General features: G+C 38.8%; 1 protein-coding gene across 2 annotated transcripts in view; it reads right to left on the bottom strand.

The window, feature by feature from the left end:
• Window positions 1-20,583, bottom strand: part of TENM2 (teneurin transmembrane protein 2) — a 415,827-nt gene that overhangs the window by 58,383 nt on the left and 336,861 nt on the right. The window contains exons 11-12 of one of the 2 annotated variants that reach the window (XM_088522621.1): window positions 19,100-19,300; window positions 17,406-17,618 (exon numbers count right to left, since the gene is read on the bottom strand). In XM_088522621.1, the coding sequence (XP_088378747.1) occupies window positions 17,406-17,618; window positions 19,100-19,300 (414 nt within the window). The remainder of the gene's footprint in view (window positions 1-17,405; window positions 17,619-19,099; window positions 19,301-20,583) is intronic. The other variant, XM_088522622.1, reaches the window with a different exon arrangement.

Below are 20,583 nucleotides of genomic sequence, written 5' to 3'. Positions count from 1 at the left end.
CTGGGACACAGCTGCTGCTGGCATCAGCTTTTGGAGTGACTCCCTCAAGCTGCCAGCAGCCAGGCAGAGAAAAGAGGGCACCACGGAGCTTGCTCTGCATCGTCATGAGACTTGAGGAAACCAGGTGAATGAACCAAAAACCCTACGTGTCTACTCTGAAGTTTGGGTATACACAAAGCGCAATCCAGCTTAGCCAGAGAATTTGAGCTATTTAAACAAATAAAAGTTTCAGGTAGGAATGGAGGATGCACTGCAGCGAGGTGGCATTTGCAAAATTGAGAAGTTTAGGCAAGGGTGAGAGTCTGAGTGCTCGGCTGAACGCAGGAGGCCAGGGCCAGTCCTGAAAATGGAGAACGTCCCTGGATCTCGCCCGCACAGCCTGGCCAGCGGCGGCGCTCGGGATGATGCCTTTGCACCGGCAGCACAAACGGTGTTGTCACTCTGCACTGCACTCCTAATAAAAACTAAGCTTGCCAGAGGAGATGGCAAGGTGCCACGTTTATTCAAATTTCAACCTAATTCAGTGAAGTTGCAAATGCAGCCTATGTTTCCCTTCTAAAAAATGTGATCCGGCAAGGGAATAGTGACAGAAACTTGAAGCAAAACAGTTTCATAGCCCTGTGTCACAAGCCTTTCCCAGGAGATTCTCCTCCTTCTGAACAGGGATGGCAACAGATATTTAAGAGGTTAGCCCTACTGTGCACCTGCTCCAGGAAAAACACCTAAAAATCGTATATTCATCAGGATCCCATAATTCCTTATAATCTAAGAATCCACGTATTTTAGAAGATGAGGCTTGATAAGGGCAGGATCGCTTGTTACTATGACAGCTCTGAACTCCCAGACATCTCATTTGATCGAAATCCCCCGAGTGATGCAGGAGATGTGCTTTTGCTCTCCGAATGTCTTGATGGATCAGCAAGGGAGACTGCAGTGTCATTTGGTTAGCTGTCTTCAAGACTGAAATGCCATCCAGGAGTCCTTCCATTGAAGTTTTAAAGGAAACTCACAATCACTAGCTTGACTTCTCAGAAAATATTTTTAAACGACAAGATCTCAGGGCAGAAGCTGAGAGCATAAACGCCATAGTTAAATCAGACCTTTTCTGATAAATTACAGGTGTACATAAATACAATCACGTTAAAGCAATGCTAAGACCTGACACAAAACTAAATCTCCAGGACACTCATAATTAAGCATGAAACACCGGAAGGGAGGCTGCGCGGGCTGTGACAACAGACTTCTCGGGATCACATCCTCCTCTGTTCACTGGACTCACTCTTCAGCCTTTTGAATCATATCTTTTGAAGGCAGGATGTTAGCTCACCTTGATAAAGCACAGCCGAATTCAACAGAATTCCATGGATTTCAATCAGCTAATGTACAGCCTCCAGGTTCATGGCAGTCTGCTATATCTAGGCCCTTCAAATTATATTTAACGATAACATTTTGGCTGTTCTTCAGAAAAGTGAAGGCTTTCCCTGGTTTCTGTGTATTAACTAACCACCAGGCATGACAAAAACCAGAGATAGCTTAGATTAGAAACTGCTGCTGCTGTATTTACAGCCCTTGTTGGCTGCTTAAAGGGCCATGGAAAACCCTTCCTTCTCCCATCTGAAAGAAGCAACAAACCATTTAGAAAGTGAGATTTCCTTTCATCAGCATGGCATTAGCCTGACTGTTTAACCCCAAAGCAAACCTTGGATACATCTGTTTAATTCAAATGTCACTGGTATCATATTTTCTAATTCCAAACAATTTCACAGCATCCCACTAAAACTAATCTTGCTCCAATTCCAACCTGACACAAGTTTGGCTTTTCAGGGAGACACGCACTCGCAGTTGTCAGTTCAGTCATTAACTTCACAATACTTCTGTCCACCTCACCAATCCCCCGCACAGGGCAGACACAAGCTTTGCTATCTTCCATCTCCCGTTGACTGCAAGGCATCACTCCATGCTAAGATGATAATTCAAACTCCCTTCTACAGGCCTTGACTTCAGCAATGCAATATATATGGGCTTAAGCAGAATTCAGCTGTATGAATAGTGAAGCCTGGCTCCTAGGCAAAAACAAGCACATCAACTATTATTTTAATTCTCTTGCCATTGGCTTCCTAAAGAAATTCAAAATCAAGTTCAAGGCCTTGCTTATCTGCTAGGCTCAGGATATCTAAAAGACTGCCTAAGGTACAAGAATGAAAACTGAGGTTGAGAGCTCTGCTAAACTGACAAAGGCTGATCTTATCTTTGTAGGAGGGGGAGATTTTTTAGAAGTGAGCTTAAGACTACACAATAAATTTCTTCACTCTATAAATAAGAAGTTACATATAAAAAGCTACAACACATTTTGCACTTTCTGCTCCAAGTACAAACTGAATTTCTTTATCTGTGACTCCTTAATAAACAAACAGATCTACAGCTACGCTGTTGAGGTGCTGAAGAGAATCAGACCACCCTAACAGGCCAAGCCAGCACTTACAGGAACCACAAAACAGAACTGTGTCCTCTTTGCCAGCACCTACCTGTACACACCAGTATTTCTAATCCTATCTGAGTCCCAGGATGTGAGAGAATAGGATGTGTGCAGGTCCTGCAAGGCACAGGTGAGAACACTTCAAAAAGAAAATGGGAGAACAAGCAGAGAGGAGAGGACAAGGCCAGCTGCGGTGCTGAGTGGTGACTAACAGCCTCTTCAAGATACAATTTAAAGGGCTTGCAGGATGTCTGCCCTAAAGCCCATGGACCAGAGTGACCCAGAACTAACCCCGCTTTGAGCAGGAGTAGAGCTGCTCCTGACATCCCTTCCAATCTGCATTACTTCCAATCTGACCAATTTTAGGCTTCATAAGGCTTATTTCTCAGGACAGGGAACACCATTTTTCTCAGGCATTATTACAATATAATCACTTGCTATCCATCAGATACTAAGGTCTACACAGAATTTATAATTTAGCATAGAATGTAGGGGTATGTAGATCCTGTATAACTGTGCAAATCTGTAACAAACGAATAAATACAAGCCTTACAAGAAACATACATTTTCCTCTATCACTGCTTAACAAATTAGTATGCTCTAGGATTACCTTTACCTTAATTTGTACAGAATTTTGCAATCCCTTTAGAATGAAAAGAACTATAGACATGTATTATATTTTGCAGTTGGCCTTCTTAAAGCATCCATTATATGAATTCCAAAATATGGCAGCCTGTTGTATGTTTTTTCAGGTCAGAGTATCCAAACATTTCAGACAGAAAAGTATGATTAAGAAGTAACAACAAATAATGGATATTTGAATATTACAAACATGAGATACCTTTGTTTTTAGAGTTTATGGACTTAAATGGATTTGCAAAGACGAAATAATGCCCATGTCACAGGAGAAATATTCCACCATGTAGACAAGGTACGTAAAACAAAATAAAATACATAAATAATATATCCTGAGTTCTGCATTTGTGTATGGTGGGCTGTTGGCAGATGTAGCACAGAAGATAGATATTTCACTACATCGAACATATTTTTTATATATATATATACATACATACACATATCTGCCTTTCATTCTAAAGTGCTGGACATTTTCTGCATCCCTTTTCAATATATATAAGCTCATGAATAATACCATTCAATTTGCCTGTTTTTTATATGTACCAACTGCACATATAACCAATAGAAGGCAACAGAAATACATATATATATATATATATATATATATATATATAATACCAGGTTAGACTGTTTTTAATCCCACAAGCACAGACAAAGACCCAGATAACTTCCTTTGTTTGCTACATCTTTATCTGCCTAAGCAGTAAAGAACAAAAAGTGGTAGAGAAAAATCTGATAATCCTTCAAACACAGCCATATACCTTGATATTTAAATACTAAATAAATCTGAAATATTGATTTTGATCTCACCATTTCACCACCAAGAAAGCCTAGAGTATTTAATGAGTATTTGGGAGGAATTTAAAGGTGAAGAGCTCTTTAAGTGCTGCTTGTGTTATATTAAAAACGTTTACCATTAGGCAACTTATAGCTCTCCTCCTTTCCTGGCATCTCTAGAAATGACCTTAATCCTCTGAAACAAGTACCTAAGCCAGCTTTAGGCTTATAGATAGAACATTTCTTTTCCATTTCTCAGTTGAAGCCATCGGAAGCACCAACTAGAATTCTAACTTCACTACCCTGCATCTGTATTTGACACAGTTTTTAAAGCATGCTGGGACAGGCAGGATGTTATTAGTTATAATGGGACTTGTTTGCTGGGAACAGATCTCCAGGGAAGAGAGAAATGTAACGTCTGAAGGAGCCGGAAAAAGCGGCTGAGACTGCTCTATCAGTGCCTCTCTGCTGTAACGGGAGTGAATGACCAATGCATTAGACTAGCACAGGGTGCCCCTGATTCATCCCAGGTGAAAAGGCACAAAACCACAGATTGCCAAAACAAACAAACAAAAAGGAGAAAAGCAAATTTAACATTATTAGAAGCATTATTAAAAAGAAAAGATGAGACAAAAAGCATTTCCAATTAAAAACAATCTAACATTGGTGAAGGTGACAGCTAGATCACAATTAAGGTTATTAATTATTTTTAAAATGTTACATGGAAAATAACTACAAGTATATAAATAAACCATAAGTTTACTTTGAAGACTTGCATTATTTCCCTCTCCGAGTTCAAGTACAATTATAACTTACATATGGTATAATTTATTATAAAATTATACCATACTCTGCCCATTTTCAGTAATTTCTATCAGGTATAGTGTCTTTCCCCATTTTTTGCCTATAGCTGCCACATTCTCAGGATTCCAGAACATGTTAGAAACACATTAATCAGGCTTTCCTGTACACACTTGGTTCACCACTGAGAAATGCAGAGGTATCTAACAGCTTTCAAACACCGTACCAGAGCAGTCACCAGTTTAGAGCACAGAGTGAGAAGTTCGCCCATGCCCCAAGCTGCAGAGGTCTCTGTGTAGCTCAAGTACCCCCTGCCCCTGTCACGGCTCGCTAACATCACCCTGCAGCATCAAAACATTAGTCGAAGGTCTCTCACCTCAAGACGATGCAGTTTCACTCTGGAGTTCAGGAGATCTCCACAAGGCTTAATCAGGCAAAGTGAACTTTGCAACAGCTTTAAGTTTCAAAGTAAATACATATTTGGGAATATATTTAATCAGGCCTAGTGACTATGCAATTTACTGTAATAATTTTTATAAGCGGTTAAGAACCTTTCACAAAAATCCTTCTTAATCAGGGTAGCACTGACTGGAAAAACTATCCTGCAGCTTAATGACAGAAAGCTGCCTTCCTAGTCAATGTGCGTAGCACTCACTGGAGACATTAAAGTGCATTTTCCAGCACGCATCCCTGCTTTTGTTCTGAATGAAACAACTTATTGATTTTAATTATTTCCTAATTTGAAATGAAGGAATTGAATTCAGGTAAAGGACCAGCAACAGTAGCCTTGTAAAACACTATCTTTAATAAATGAGTAATATGTCATCAAAGGACTACTAGCATCTATTGCTATCTTTCCACATGTTTTATATCTTTACCTCAAGTGTTAAATATGGAAAAGGAAAAAAAACAAACAAAAAAAACCTTGGGGCATATTATGCTAATAACTTGTAAGGGCAACTCCCATTAAAACTCAGTAGAGGCATGTGGCTTAAGAAATCAGATATGCAATATACATCTTACTAGACAATTTGAAAAATATATCGATTTATCTGAAAAATGCTGAGGAAATCCCTAGTACAGCAGAATAAACTAACTAGAAAGGGGAATTACCAGATGCGGTCTAAAATGAAAAGTGAATACATTAAATATCTCCAATTCTCATGAATAAATATTTCCCCTTAAAAATATTTCACATTTAGAACTTCGCATGAACTTCCTATTCAACCAGGTAATAAGCAGTTCAAGATACGATAACTAGAAAAACAAACACTGGTGGGAGAAGGCAGACTTGACTTATTGAATGTTCTGTGTATAAAAGATTAAAAGGAAGAGGGAAATAATCAGATTTTAATGAGCACTACCCTCATTGTATTTGAACAACACTTCACATGGTTTGAAAGTATTAATAACTTCAAGACTCACTTTAGAATATCTGCACAGTTTGGTACCTTAGTGGTATCTCATCTGTAATTAAGCTTTTTCATAAGGGATATGAACTATTGTTTGAAAGAAAGGGCGGGACTCGCCACTTTTGATTCACATTTTTATTTAGTATGTAAGGAAGCAAAATTATTATAAAATTCTTTAACAAAAGATTCCAATGAAAACTCATAAAACCGACAACCTCTCCAGGCCCATCTGCATTTCAATTATGGCAAGGCTGCAACTGCAAGCTAATGCTTAGGAATCCCCAGTATAAATTTGGATAGGTTTAATTTCCCCTGTTTCCTGGCTCCACGGGCAGTCACTACAGAGCAGCACACACACGTGACAGGCGTCTGACTGCATCATTGCAGAGGGGATGCAGAAGCAATGACTGCAGAGTTGCTTACAGTATTTCCCTGGTATTTCCCTCGACCTTCACAAACACAAAGTGACCTTGACTTTATCATCCCGTTCTCTAAATATGGAAGTTTTCCCCCACTCTAAATCCAATATATTTCTGACTGTTTCTATTTTGGCAAAGAAGGCTCAATCCTGCACAGGACATACTGAAGATATATTTGGATTGGCTTCACGATAAAGAATCAATTAATAACGATCCAAGCCAGGCAGTAGCAAAATGCAATTTCCCCCTAGTTTCCAAAGAAACGAACAAAAAGATGCATTGGATCTAAAAATCTATGTCCCTATACAGCTTTTTCCAAACTCAAGTATCTATTACCAATGCTGCATGGGGAGCAGTGTCAACTTTCATTTCCTTTTCAGGCTCCTAACGAAGTCTTGTGCAGTGATTCTCTCTCTTAAGTAAACGATATCTTTCAAAATTATCAGAAACAAAAAAAGGCACATTAGCCCTGCTTTTCCTGTCCCGTTATCAGACTACCTTGGAAAAAAAAACCCACCTATTTGTAGGTTATAAAATTATTCAATTTGTAAAAAAAAAATGTTTCATATTGTGCTTTGGGTTTTCAACATTAACTAATGATTGTGATCCATGATTTCCTGCTCAAAATACTATTTTGCTTGTTTAAAGACAAGTGTTTCTGAAAATTAAAAATAAATTAGAGAAGACAGAAACATCCATCCTTTTCTAACTGCTTAATTTCAGTCACACTACCTTCCGCTCTAAGGCTGCAAGTTATAACGCTAATTCCTCTACTAATTCCAGAGGGAAGTGATCTGTAACCTAGCAGACACACATTTCACCCTGCTTTATTAAATGGAAAGCAAAAGAAGTCACACTGGTTTATATTTAAAATATGCTGAAAAGATGATGGCAAACATGCTCCAGGAACTGAGTTCTACCTTCTGGTGTTGCCATCGTTTAAAACACAAAGCCACTTCTCTCATCTGCACTAATGTCTCTCTGATTTTAGGTGAATCATCATCTGTGACATTGAGGCTTTTTGCGTGGGCGCTCAATGAATTTACAAAAATACCATCAGCGCCGCTCCTCAGGGACTCACTCCACAAACAGCCCAGCACTCGCTCTGGAGTCCTAGCAAATGGAAAACCACAGTGTTTGATGTGCCACTACTTTTATGATCAATAAATCATAATTTTGCAGTGAAACGTGTTATTGCTGAATTGATCTTTTTTATTCATTCGGTCTTTTTGTTAATTGTTCCTTGCTTCTAGTCTAAAATCACAACCTAGTATTATTTTTCACTATAAAATGCTTCAGTTTTTCATTAAAAAGATTTTAATTCATGATTGGTCTATGATATTTATTTCTTAAATAATAAAACCATTATTGCTACTTTTTCCCTATTTCTTCCTTTCATCTTCAGAACAGGGAGCACATCACGAAGCACTGTGGTTTCTTGGCTTAGCTGTTCGATCCCCTGAATGACTATTTGAAAGCAAATTAAAATGTATGTGCTCTAGATTCATTATGAATCTTACTCACTTGTCATACTCATAAAAAACTTCACCATTTCAACATCTACCTAAAAGATCACATCTGCAATTTTATAATTGACTGAAATTAATACAGTAGAAATGCATCTTCTTGTTATATGGGTTTTGGTAAAAATATATTAAAATGCTAAAAGTGCAGATCATCTTTAATTATATGAAAGATTAACTATCGGCTCTTGTAGTTCAACTCTACCCTGATGACCCAAGAATATTTAGAGAGAGAGGCTGCAGCCGCTCCTTGTGGCTACTTTGCATGGCAAAGAGAATGCCACAGTCTATTGACGTTGAACAGACTGACCTACTCTGCACTGGACTCTTAAATATTGTGAAAAGAAACTAAAAGTACAATGGGATTAGGAAAAAGCTATAAACTCTGCCACTGTCAGGCAGTTTCTCAAAATTATGGCTCCCTATAGCCTTTTACCGGCGTTGGAATCCCATAGCCTTTTACCGGTGTTGTGTAAGGGACGCAATACAAACGAGTAGGACTTAGGTGCCATCATGCAAACTGTGTGAGCAAACACAAACCCTGTTTCACACACGGACACCTGGGGCTCGCTGCATGACTCCCAGTAACCAACAGAACCGCGTGAGGAGGCGCAGCGAATCCCAGGTGTCGCGCACAGGCCACGGGCCTCGGAGCTGCCACACTGCAGGGACGGGGAAGCAAAGGGAACTGCGTATCGGAATGAGACGGAGGCAAGTTCTGAAAGATGAGCGCCTTCAAGAACACTCACATATCCAGTACATTTCAGTTACCTAATTAATTACACCAGAAATACTACATTACATGAAGGTATCCCAAGAGGATATCTTGCCTTCTTCTGGTATGTGTAGATCTTTATCTTAAAAGAAACAGACTGTGACTGTAGGGAGTTAAGGTCATCCTAAAACATTTAGCAAGCAGGTCAGAATAGGGGTAGAGGTATAGGACAAGAGAAAATAAGGGAGCAACACAAAATTTTTAGTAATTATTCAAGAAGAATGGGTCACAACAGAGCTGCCCCATAACTGGCATCCTGAACAAGTCCCCACATTCATTACTTAAGATTTTAAAACGACTGGTATTAGTGAGGAGTCCTGCAGAAAGCGCTGTGCAAGAAGGACCTATCAATATTCCACATCAGTATGCAGTGCATTCCTGGTGAGTAGTTTCTACACAACAGACAACTGACAGTTTAAAGAAAAAGCTTCCGATAGCTTCGCTTTTTCTTTCCCCCCAAGCCCTGAATAGATCACACAGCAAAATCCTGAACTGACAGTTGAGAGATGCTACAGAGACCTTTCCCCCTCCTTCCTTTTCTCTCTGTCACTAATATTTTTACTATAATATTAAAATAATAAAATATCAAACGTAGTTCGAAACTAACAAATATCTTAGGAAAAAAGGTCTCTAACTTCTAACACACTCTACTGCTAATTTGGTACTGTGCAGTAATTGGAGAAAAAATAGACCAGAAAGCTGAAGAGGTATCTCAATTACTATTCTGTTTTACCGAGTTTGCAGCAGTCTGGAAAAACGCATTTGGCCCTATCTGCATATTCAAGCATAAAAAATTATGTTAAACTGATATTAAAGACACAAGAATTCGATCTGGAGAATGTATAAGCAAGCATGTGAGGGATTAATGAAAACGTCTTTAAAAAGAATACCAATTGTAGTCCTCAAAAGGATGTGCAGGTAGTGTTATCTTTTGCAGTTATTTATTCATAAGAAATATACATATGCATTTGCCAAGACCTTATACTACTTATCTATCACGATACGATGGATCTCTTAGACCCTTTGCAAGCACTTCAGTGTCTTTATTATTTTTGCATCTATCAATTCTGTGTAATTCACTCACTTGCCAGAGCTTTTCTTGACACCACAGGGTACAAAATAACAGCGAAAACATTATCTCTGGAACAAGAGAAGCCTGCCTGGTGCTGTAAATAGTCCTACGAACGGCAAAATCAGCTTTGCCCTTTCGAAAGTCAGATCAGCAGGTTGATCGATTGCTCCCCTCCTCCCCTTTTTTTCCCAGTCTTTTAGGAGTTCAAAAATTGGCCAGAAAATCAATATAACTCATGTACGAGCCCCTCCAAAAGGAGAAGAAATGTGATTTTAAGTTGGGAAATCATTTACCAGCATCTGCTGGGTGAATCTTTGAAGTACCAGACAACGCGCAGGAAGCTCTGTTGAAAATACACTCATTAACGTTTTGGAGCTAGCAGGGGAATAAATAAAGTCATGTTCTGCGTAATATCCCATACACAGAGAAAGAGAAGGGCTGCTCACTGGTCTGACACTGCACTGTGACATATTTCACTCGTTTACAGAGAGTGCTTGGCAAAGAATGCTAACAGGAAAACTCTTCCTAGAGAATAAGCTTGCCTTTTAGCCAAAAAGATCCCCAGCTGCCCTGTGTCAGATTTACAAATGAAAAGTAATTGTGCTTCGCAGCTCCCTGAAACTCAAAACATTCTCCCTGTATACAAATCTCTATACAGCAGAATATATACTCAAAATGGAATATTCCATCACACTCAACTAGGATACATATATTAGTTCTGGGTACCTTAGTGCTACAGAAATTGTTTAGCAATTTTACTCATGCCTGAAACACAAAAGTAGCAAATTATGTTTTAGACACGGAGACAGAAATTAAGAGAGAGCTAAAAATTAGAAGCAGAATTTAATGCTGAGATGAGAAATAAGAGCTGTTATTGTCACAACAGATAATCTGGGAACTACAGCCAAGAGATTTGATTCAGAGATTACAAGGAGAGAAGAAAAAAAACACGTTTACAAAACCAAAAACCACCAGCATCCCAGTCCCTAACATAGCTGACAAAGACCCAAAGCTTCATCTTTCCAGGAGGCACTTTCCAAGGGCTTATTTACAGGGTACTTGCATCCTTGCTGAAGCACAATGGTATTGGACTGGACGGCCACCCCTGTCATTGCTTAGTACAGTTGCTTGGTTTTTGTCTATATAATAAGAGATGATATATGTGAGTACACATGCTTCTCTACTTACTGTACTAGAATATAATTACGATTCCCCACTTAACAGCTACAGTTCAGAATTTAGTTGGGAATAAGAAAGGTCTTTATGTCCACAAAAAGGGGAAATCACTGCTTGTTTGCTTACATTTGAAACATCAGAAGTTCAGAAAAAGTTTAGGCTTCCTTTGGGCTAAAATTGGATCCCATAAGCCTGGCTTCTTCCATTCCTAACCCTCCTAGGATCTCAGCTCAGCTTTCTAGCTCACTAAACAGCAAACATCTTTTGATGAAGATATTCCTTTCATTAAATGAAATAAATGGCATCACACCATCAATGTCAAAAAGACTGTTCTGAGGTCAAAGAAATATCAAAATGTCACTTTATAAGGGAAATTTCTACCTACCTCTCTCCACTTGCACGATGGAAATTAGAATGCAAAGTATATGCAGAAAAATGACAGGAATTGTTGAGAATCTCTCACATTAATTCATGCAGTATCTGCTACTGTTCTGTTGGGCTGAAGAGAAGCATGGGAAGGGGGGGGAACCGTCTTATGATACTCAGAGTGAAAGTGTGACACCACGTACTTCAAAGCCTGCAGCATGGAGACGGTTCTCGAGTGACCTGCTACCAAGAGTAGAGACAAGACGACGACCGTATAATAACGAATGAGGAAACTGAATTTGCAGAGAGAGAACCAACCAAGCTTTCTACTTTTTCTGTTCATGCCCTTATACATACTACTGTAATTCTTCTATTCATCAGTAATGAATAGTGGTCATGGCCCAAATATGCTGCACATTTTTCAAGGAAGAAGAAAAAAAATCATTGCTCTCTCTACACAGCATGCAATCTAAAACTCAGTTGTTTTTGCTAGAAAGATTTTTTTATACTTTGTAAGGTATAAACTGCTATAGATTAATTTTAAGTTCGAAATACATTGCAGAAGTCTAATATATCTAAGTCTTTCTAAATTGCTCTTTGTCAGATACGATGGCTTTCTACCGTCTCCTCCCACACACTTTCCATCTCTCCTGAAAATTGCCTCATCTTTGAATCATTACGGTTGTAATTACATGAAAAATCAGTAGAAGAAAAAAAACTTTGACACAAAGAGCATTATCATGGGACAAAAATATCCTGCTGTGTCCAAAGATAACACAATACTGCAGTACGAATGTTTCTGCGGGTTATTGACTTTATGATAATGTAAAAATCTAAATCTCTGTACTTGATATGTGGCATTCTTTCCTGTCTAGAAAAAAGTAAACATGCCTAAAGCTGTAAATAGCACGCTCATGCCAAAACACTTGGGAAAAATGTTGTTTAGTGAAAACAGAAGTATAAACTATCTACCTAGTATTCAAGTAGGAGTGTCTTGGTACTCCACAGGGAGGCAGCTTTAAGCCTTTACCTACATGGTGTAATATTTACTCCTTGTTTGGGTGTTTCAGAGTGATCCAAAATATATGTTAAGGTCACAGTACCATTAAAAATCAAAATGGCAGAGATCTTATCTTGTTTGATGATTATGAAGTGTGCTTTGTGCAACCCATGAGGATCAGTTATCTGTAGGCTATTCTTCATAGACATGTTTAAACAAATCTATGCCGGTTCTTCATTTAATGTTACAATTTTTTTTCTACTACTAAACCTAAATCTCCCAAATTGCAACTTAAATCCAAACTGCTCATCTGACTCAACCCAGACAGAGGGATTACTTTCTTCCTTTTTCCTGCAGGTTTTCATGTATCTGAAGACTTTAGACCATTTCCCACAAGTCTGCCTTTACATAGATCAAGGGATCCCTGTTCCTTCAAATCTTTCTTCTTTATTCGAAGCCCTACTTATTCATGAAAATATTGAATAGAAAGTCCTAGACTAAGGCCGGAACTCCAAATCCCTTGTTTGCTAAGGAACACGTCCTATGGCTTGACATTCCCAGAGCAGAGGCCAAGGACTCAGCAGAGGGGAGACAGGGACAGACAGGCCCTCCTCGACCCCGGGGCCACGGCCGGCCGGAGCGGCCCCACAGCACTGCACACACCAGCCCGCTGCAGGCTTCGCCTGGCACCTAGCTAGCTACGGCTGTCCGAGGGGCACAGGTCGTTTCCATTAAAAATAGAAAAGAAAATCATTGCCTTCATCTTAATCTGGAACAGAGGACCTACATTTTCCAATTCCTTGACTACAACCTTTTGCCACTTTCTGCCTGAAAGGAAGAATAGTTAACTTGCATCTAATGGATAAAAGTGTAGATAAGACCAAGGCTTCAGAAATATGACAGATGCCACAAAGAAAATCTCATATATTGCCTTCTGGTATTGTATCTCACCTTAGGAGACACAATGTATGGGTATTTAAATTTTAAGCTTTAATTTCATATATACATCGCATTAAGCCCTGGTTTCACTGCTGTCTCAGTGAGATTTTGCTACTGACTTAATAACAGCCACATTTCATACTTTAGTGACATGAATTACAGATGGAATAATACCTGTAATATGGTATTTTGACTCTTTCCTAAGATCTCTGTAGCTCGCACTGTCCTTAGTTTGAAATCCTGACGGTTCATATGGAGAACACAGTTCTAACTATTTAAATATTATTTTCAGTAAATGTAACTCATCTGTTTTAGAACAGCATTCATTAACAACACTTAAAAACTCAGACATTTCAAAGAAAAACAATCTTCAATCTTAAAAGTTATGAGATTGGTTTAAGATTTAGCAACTGCTATATGTTAGTCGATTGCTTTATTAGTTTTCTAATATTTTTTCCTCATCTAGCCTACCCTCTATTATTTCGTTGTAACTTCCTCCATAATTGCAATCACTGAATAGTAATCACTTAATAAACATATCCTGATAGATCTATTTTTGCACAAGGAAAAGTTTTTTTTTTTTTCATCATCACTCCCATAAGCAATTTTCTTCTTAGCCAAAGCAGCACAGTGAAAACTACTGTGTGGTGTAGAGTTCTGCTTTGCTACCCACAGCATTCAAGTAAGACCGGCCACCACCTTTTCATTTTTGTATTATTTGGATATGCATAGATTGATCAAAATCTACATAAGGTGGGATTTGTGCTCACTGAGGTATATACATAACTCTGCTGCTGCACATGGGTAAAAGCTGTTTTCCATAAAGTGCACATTACCAGGAACTACTCAGCATTCTAGGAGATCTTTGAGAGTGGTTTTCCTATAAGAAAAGGTAATAGGGAGAGAAACAGCACTTCAGCTGAATTTAGCCAGAGAGAATGTGAGCTCAGAGAGGCAAAACTGAAACGCCAACGAGTAGCCTACTGTCTAGAAAGGAATAATTTTATATTAAATAGAAATAAAATATTCCCAAGAAACTTGCAATACTCGCAGGTTCCTATAATGAATGCTCTTCCGCTGCCACACGAATACAACACATACAATTGGTAAAGAAACATGCAGAAAAGACATTTGGTTTACATAAAAATCCACATTTCCTCAGAAAATAGATTTCTTTGCAATATGTAGGCTGACACTGAAATCACTGGAATCAAAGCAACTTTTTCTACCAACTTAAATACATTTTAGACTAGGTCCAACACTAAATGCCTATTCAGAATAAACGAACTCAGATGGGTTTCCCATCTTTTCTGTTTGAAGTCCGTATGGAGAAACACTCAAATGTCCTGGAGGAAAGCATGGACATTTACTGCGCCTGAACACATAATTGTGTGCAAGGAAGGAGAGCTTGAACCTCTGCTCACAGGCAGAGGTCACTCTGGTCTGACCCGGCTCTATCTTAGGCAAAACAGACTGTGCGGTTTGTCAGGTACCCGCCAAACAGGAGTAAGACGTGGCTTTGGATAAAAAAGAACAAAAAAGGATCAAGGTCTGAGTATTCTAGGTCAGTATTCATGAATATTATCTTTTTAAGAGGACATTTCTCTGCAAGTAATTCTAACACCAAGTGGCCTGCTCAACTTTTATCTGAAAGGTAAACCAAAAAAATAGATGAAGCTAAAATGTATTTCCATAAACTTTCAGCACACTTTCCCTTTTCCAAACTAGAGCAACTCATCCTTGCTCCGAAGTACCAATCCATTCAATAATAACAAATTTTTGTGTGCTAATTTTTAAGATTCTTTTTATACTCGGATGAAAATTGGTTTTGTTCTTCTCTTTCAAACTTTCTCCCCTTCTCTGTCCATGGAACATGAGCCACAGCAATGGGACCAAGCTGAAGGGAATCCCCCTTGGGCACCACTTCTTCGCTTTTGTGGCTGACCTTACAAGCAGGGCTGTCGATACGGACACATGAAATGTCTCAGAAACGCCACGCAGCCACAGGGATTAGCACATACTTGTCTGCATTCAACATGCAACTTACGACTGTTCAAGTTCAATTGTAGGCTAATTTTTTTTTTGCCCTAGTAGTCTCATCTCTGCCACAAGCAAACACATACATCTTGCTAATGCGTATCTACCACTTCCCCAAACTTATACATATTTTATATGGTTCGTGACTATCACCATTCCTTTCAAGAGTAGAATTGATTATGCACATTAATAATAGCAAAAGTAGTTATTTTAAAACTCTGAATATTTGGGCTAAAAATCTCCCTTCAGAGATCACCAGTCTGGCTTGTAATTCTCAAGAGTTCACTTAAAGAATCAGTACAAGGCATCTTTTTGTGTGCACAGTAAAGAAGACTTTCAAAATACTTATTTTCTCTAAAAATAGACATCTTTCTAAAAGATTACAGAACAAAACAAGTTTTGTGCAAGGCAGCAACTTTTAAAATAAGCAATTACTGCACAACTTAAGGCAAAACCTTTATCTATATAGTTGGCATTTTGTAAAGATAGGAAGCATTTAATATTGATACAAAATGCCTGGATTCATCTAGCAGAAATATGTTGATAAGATGGAATTCAGAAAGCAATAGTGAAAAAACACTCTGCATCTACACTGGTGACAAAGTGTTCAATCACAAAAGCTTTGATTTAAATCATATTAGCACACAGTGTTGAAAGCATGCAGCACCACAACATCAAAGGAGATGCCCTAAAAATACATATCTTTTTTGTTGTTTAGTAAGGGTATGCTTTTAGTTTCCAACTCATATGTGTATCTGAGAAGGTTTGTATATCCAAGGAGAAATCAGAGGGGAATGAAAAACAGCTTGAGGGATGCAAAAATCTCACCATACTTTTAATTAAAGAAATAACAATTCACTCGTAATAGGACTGTCCCATTAGGGTCCCTGATTGCCATGAAAATCTCAATTCACCTGCTGCCTTTCTATTGTTAAATTTAACACTTCAGGGTAATTAAAACAGTATGATCTAGGGCTTGGACTCAGTGGGTTTCTTCTCAGATATACTTCACAGCCCCCCAAGATTCTTCAGAGAAGCACACACTTGCCTGAAACTCCTATTGTCTCACTTGGCAACTGAATACTCTTGTTCCAGATGAATTTCCTTAGACTTCTTAGAAGAGAGATGCCTTCCTGGAAATTCCCATTTAGATTAAAGCACGAGAAAAATAAGATGTTTTTCCCCCCTTGTTTTGTGCAAATTTACAGGATAGTCCAAATACACTACCTGACTTCTTACAAAGATGAATTAAAGAACTTCATTTAGGAACAACTAATTCCTCTTCAAAACACATTTTCAAGCACTGTAATTGAGAGGCTGGAGTATCATTGCTTTGTGTAAGTACAACCTTTTTGAACTTCCCAGGCTGACACATCACGACGGAGATGCAACCGTGTTAGTCCCGGCGCTCGGCAGGACGCCGACGCTGCGCTGAGCAGCAGGCTATTAGGAAAGGGTACAGCAGCAGGCTGCAGGACTGGCAAGGCCCTCCCATGCTGTGCCTGTCTATATGCAAACACCATGCCCACTGTCACAGCACACACAGAAAATGCTAGGGAGCTATTTCTGTAACAACAGGGACACTTATTTTGCTGTAACGTGACCCCTGCTCTGCGTGGTGATGGTGGCCGTGTGGTTCGGATGTGATGTACAATAGTCGCGAAGCACCGATGCGTCAGACCAGGAAATTAAAAAAGATGTCATTCACACAAAGGAATGTTTAGTTAAGTTTGACAAGCTTGCCTCAGCTCATACCTCAATGGACCATTTGTTACATCTCTACTTACTAATGTTCATTTGTTGTGGATTTTTTTTTCCCTCAAATCAGTTGATTACTGACTTTAAATGACTCTCAGGCTTCCTCTGCATTTTGCCCTATACATTTTGAGAGGCAGCGACGATGTCTGAAAGCGCTAGGGTCCTTAAAGGAACAGCCTATTACAATACACGACAGTAACTATGTTTCTACGATTTATGAAAAGAAAGCAATATGTGCCTGTTTCGGTGCCTGTCGTTTGCCTACCAATGGTGCAGTGCTCCCCATTCCAGCCCTCTCTGCATTCACATTTCCCATCTTTACAAGTTCCGTGCTCCGTGCAGCGGGGATGGCACACACGCTGGTCACAGGCCACTCCTGTCCAGCCTTCTTCACAGCGACAGGCTCCGCCAATGCACACCCCGTGAGTGCCACAGTCTACAGAACACACTTCTAGGAGGAAGAAAGAGCAAGGATTACAGCTGGCATAGGCAGTGGGGCAGAAGTAGCAGCCCAGCACTCTTTTACTGAAAACTATATCCTGTCAAAAGCTGGAGTTCTCATATTCTGATCAAAACCAGCCTTTAACTTTTTGTTAAGAAACAAAACAGGCACTAAAAATCTGCTAAGGTATGCTGGACTGCCATCTGTAGAGCTGTGTTCTCTGTACAGATGAAAAAAAACCCCACCGCTAGCATCCGCAGCATTTGTCAGCATTGCAGAGGGGGAGCCTTTAGTTCTGCTTTACTGAAACTGAAACTGTGGTGATTTTGTTATGGGCATTTGTTTGGTAAAAAGGATGCTGAAACTCACCAAAAAATCCTTCAGCAGAGATGACAATTTGGGGTGATTAGAAAAGCCACTGGGAGGTAAGAGTTTTGGGAAACCTATTGCTACTATTGCTGCTCTCTGCCAGCTGAGGTTGTGGAAAAGCAAACAGAAGGGGCTTTCACCTCGTGTATCGTCAACGAAATTGAAAGTTAAACTCTCACTCATTAATTTCTCTGGCTGCTGCTGATGCATGAAGCAGAAAGAACACATCTCCATATTGATTTGACTGGTGGGGTATACCAAGTCAACAGAATAATCTTAAGAAATAATGAATAAGAGTGAAAACTTTAAGGATTATTTTTAGAGACTTGCTTATGCCTCTATCCATGGAACTCCTTGCTAGGTCCATCTCAAGATCCAGTTTATAATATAAATGCAAAAATGTAATTATTCCCCCAGATAGAATGTTTGCTGTCTCGTTCAAACTTTTTTTTTTCCACCTTAGCTCTTTCTGTTAGGATAATCAAGTTTTATCAGGATTCACTCAACTGTAGCACTGGAAAGAATGAACTTCATAGCTTTTATTTTTGCGTTTGCTTTTCAATACGTCTTTTGGTCCACAAGTAATTGTTTAAATTCCTATGAACAATTCAAGAGGGAAAAATAGCCTATTTCTGAAAAGCTATTTTTCTGTTTTGTAAAATTTTTCTCAAATGAAAAAACATTTTGATGTGCAATAAAGCAAAACAAAAAAAATATACTTACATAATTGTACTGATTTCCATTCCTCAAACGTTGTAAACATATTTATAGATTATTATTATGGAAGATTTTCATTTAAAGTTGGGAAACAGATATGAAGCAGGTCAGTAACTTCTACAGTCCTTGAGAGTATCATCAGAATGAAACAGACTTGCGACTTACATCCCTGCTACTTGTCAGTCCCACATTAAGAATGTCACAGAATTCAGTATCTAACATACACACGAGTAATACTTCTTCCCACTAACAAGCAAAACAGGATCAATCACCTTCAAATGTTGCTAAGGATTTTGTTTTTTGAATTGTCTACATTTCAGTTTGCCACTGAAGCTCACATTTCCATCCCCCACAAAAAAAAGAAGAAATATAATTGCAAAATCAGGAAGAAACATTTTTCTTACCAACAGAGCAGTCAGGGCCCATCCAGTTGGGATCGCAGCTGCAGAGGCCCGTGTCCGAGAGGTAGGTTCCGTGCCCGCTGCACTGGTCTGGGCACTGCGCTCTGGGGAGCTCGCAGTTGATGCCGCCCCAGCCGGGGCTGCACAGACACTCTCCATTCACGCAGACACCGTGGTTGGAGCACGTTGGATCTAAGCAATCAACTGAACGAAAATCAAAAGAAACAGTGTACAGAAAGGTCAGGTCACACAATATGATGTTTGGAAAACATGTAGACAACGTTTATTCAACTGAGATGAAATAAGGCAAACTGATGAGCTGCTTCTCCAAGTGTCCAACATTTGTTTTGAAAATACTTCCCATTAGCTCCAGGTAAAAGAGAGCGTGACAGAGAAGCAAGAGCTTACTGCAGGAATTCTGCAACGAGCACATGAGAGCTTAAAAAAACCTAAACATTCCACACCTAAACCTTCATTTGCAGACATTTCTTCTGAAGTACACAATAGCGCTAATGATTCATACACTCTAATTAATAGTAAAATACAAAAAAAAAAAAAAAAAAAAAAGGAAGCAATCACACTTTTTAGAGTATATTTCCTTGCAATATCTTTGCCAATACTGCTATTAGTACCGTTAAAAAGCTGAGTACTCTGAGAATAGCATTATTATACTCATTTTAAGTACCTAGAAGTCAAAATATCAGCTTCATTTACACTCCTAAATTATTCAAGCACTTCCGAACATTTTGTTCATAGTCCATTACTTGCTGAGCAGTGAAATTGAGAGACCTACGTACTTAAACCAAGGTTCTAATTAGCAGACAATTCTGCTTTAAGAAACTGAAGAAAGAAGATTTGGATTTCATCTTTTTTTTCACTCCAGAAAATAAAGTGAAAACTATTATGATGGAAAAAATATCCATGAGATTTCTGTTGCCATTTTGATCCTGAAAAAGGAATGCTACAAGCGGTCTTTTAAATAAGCTCTTTCAACAAATAGATGTCTTTCAAGATCTTTATCTTATATCCCGGATTTGTTGTCTAAGGGTGCTATATGCTCTGCTGCAAGTATCAACATAGAGGCTTTACAAACTGCTGCTTGCTGCGGAATTAAGGGCCAAGGTCAAACTCGAGTCCTAAATAAAATGAATTCATCTCATGACCAGTATGTATCGGTTCACAACTGAAGAACTGCGAATGATTGGCACTCACTCCTGTGACTCTAGGAAGATCCGAGTTCATAATGAAAGTGATTTATCTCTCATCTTTTCAAAATTGATCCTTCTAAATTAAGGCAGTGACATTTTCACTCTATCTTGCATGAACAATACTTGATCTTTTAAGTTGAAACTTTTCTATAAACATAAAGTCTTGTCAAATTATTTCATGAAGTTACAGAACATTTAAAATAAGCGTATGGATTAGATACAACTCAGAGGATTGAAGCAAGCACATTTAGAGATGAGGTATCAGGAGTTATCAAGATA

The sequence above is a fragment of the Tinamus guttatus genome, unplaced genomic scaffold (genome assembly GCF_059628265.1).
Source record: "Tinamus guttatus ecotype Peru unplaced genomic scaffold, ASM5962826v1 Tinamus_guttatus_pri_ptg000155l, whole genome shotgun sequence".
NCBI lineage: Eukaryota > Metazoa > Chordata > Aves > Tinamiformes > Tinamidae > Tinamus > Tinamus guttatus.
Note: the sequence above shows the minus strand (reverse complement) of the source record. Positions and strands in the feature narration are given on the sequence as shown.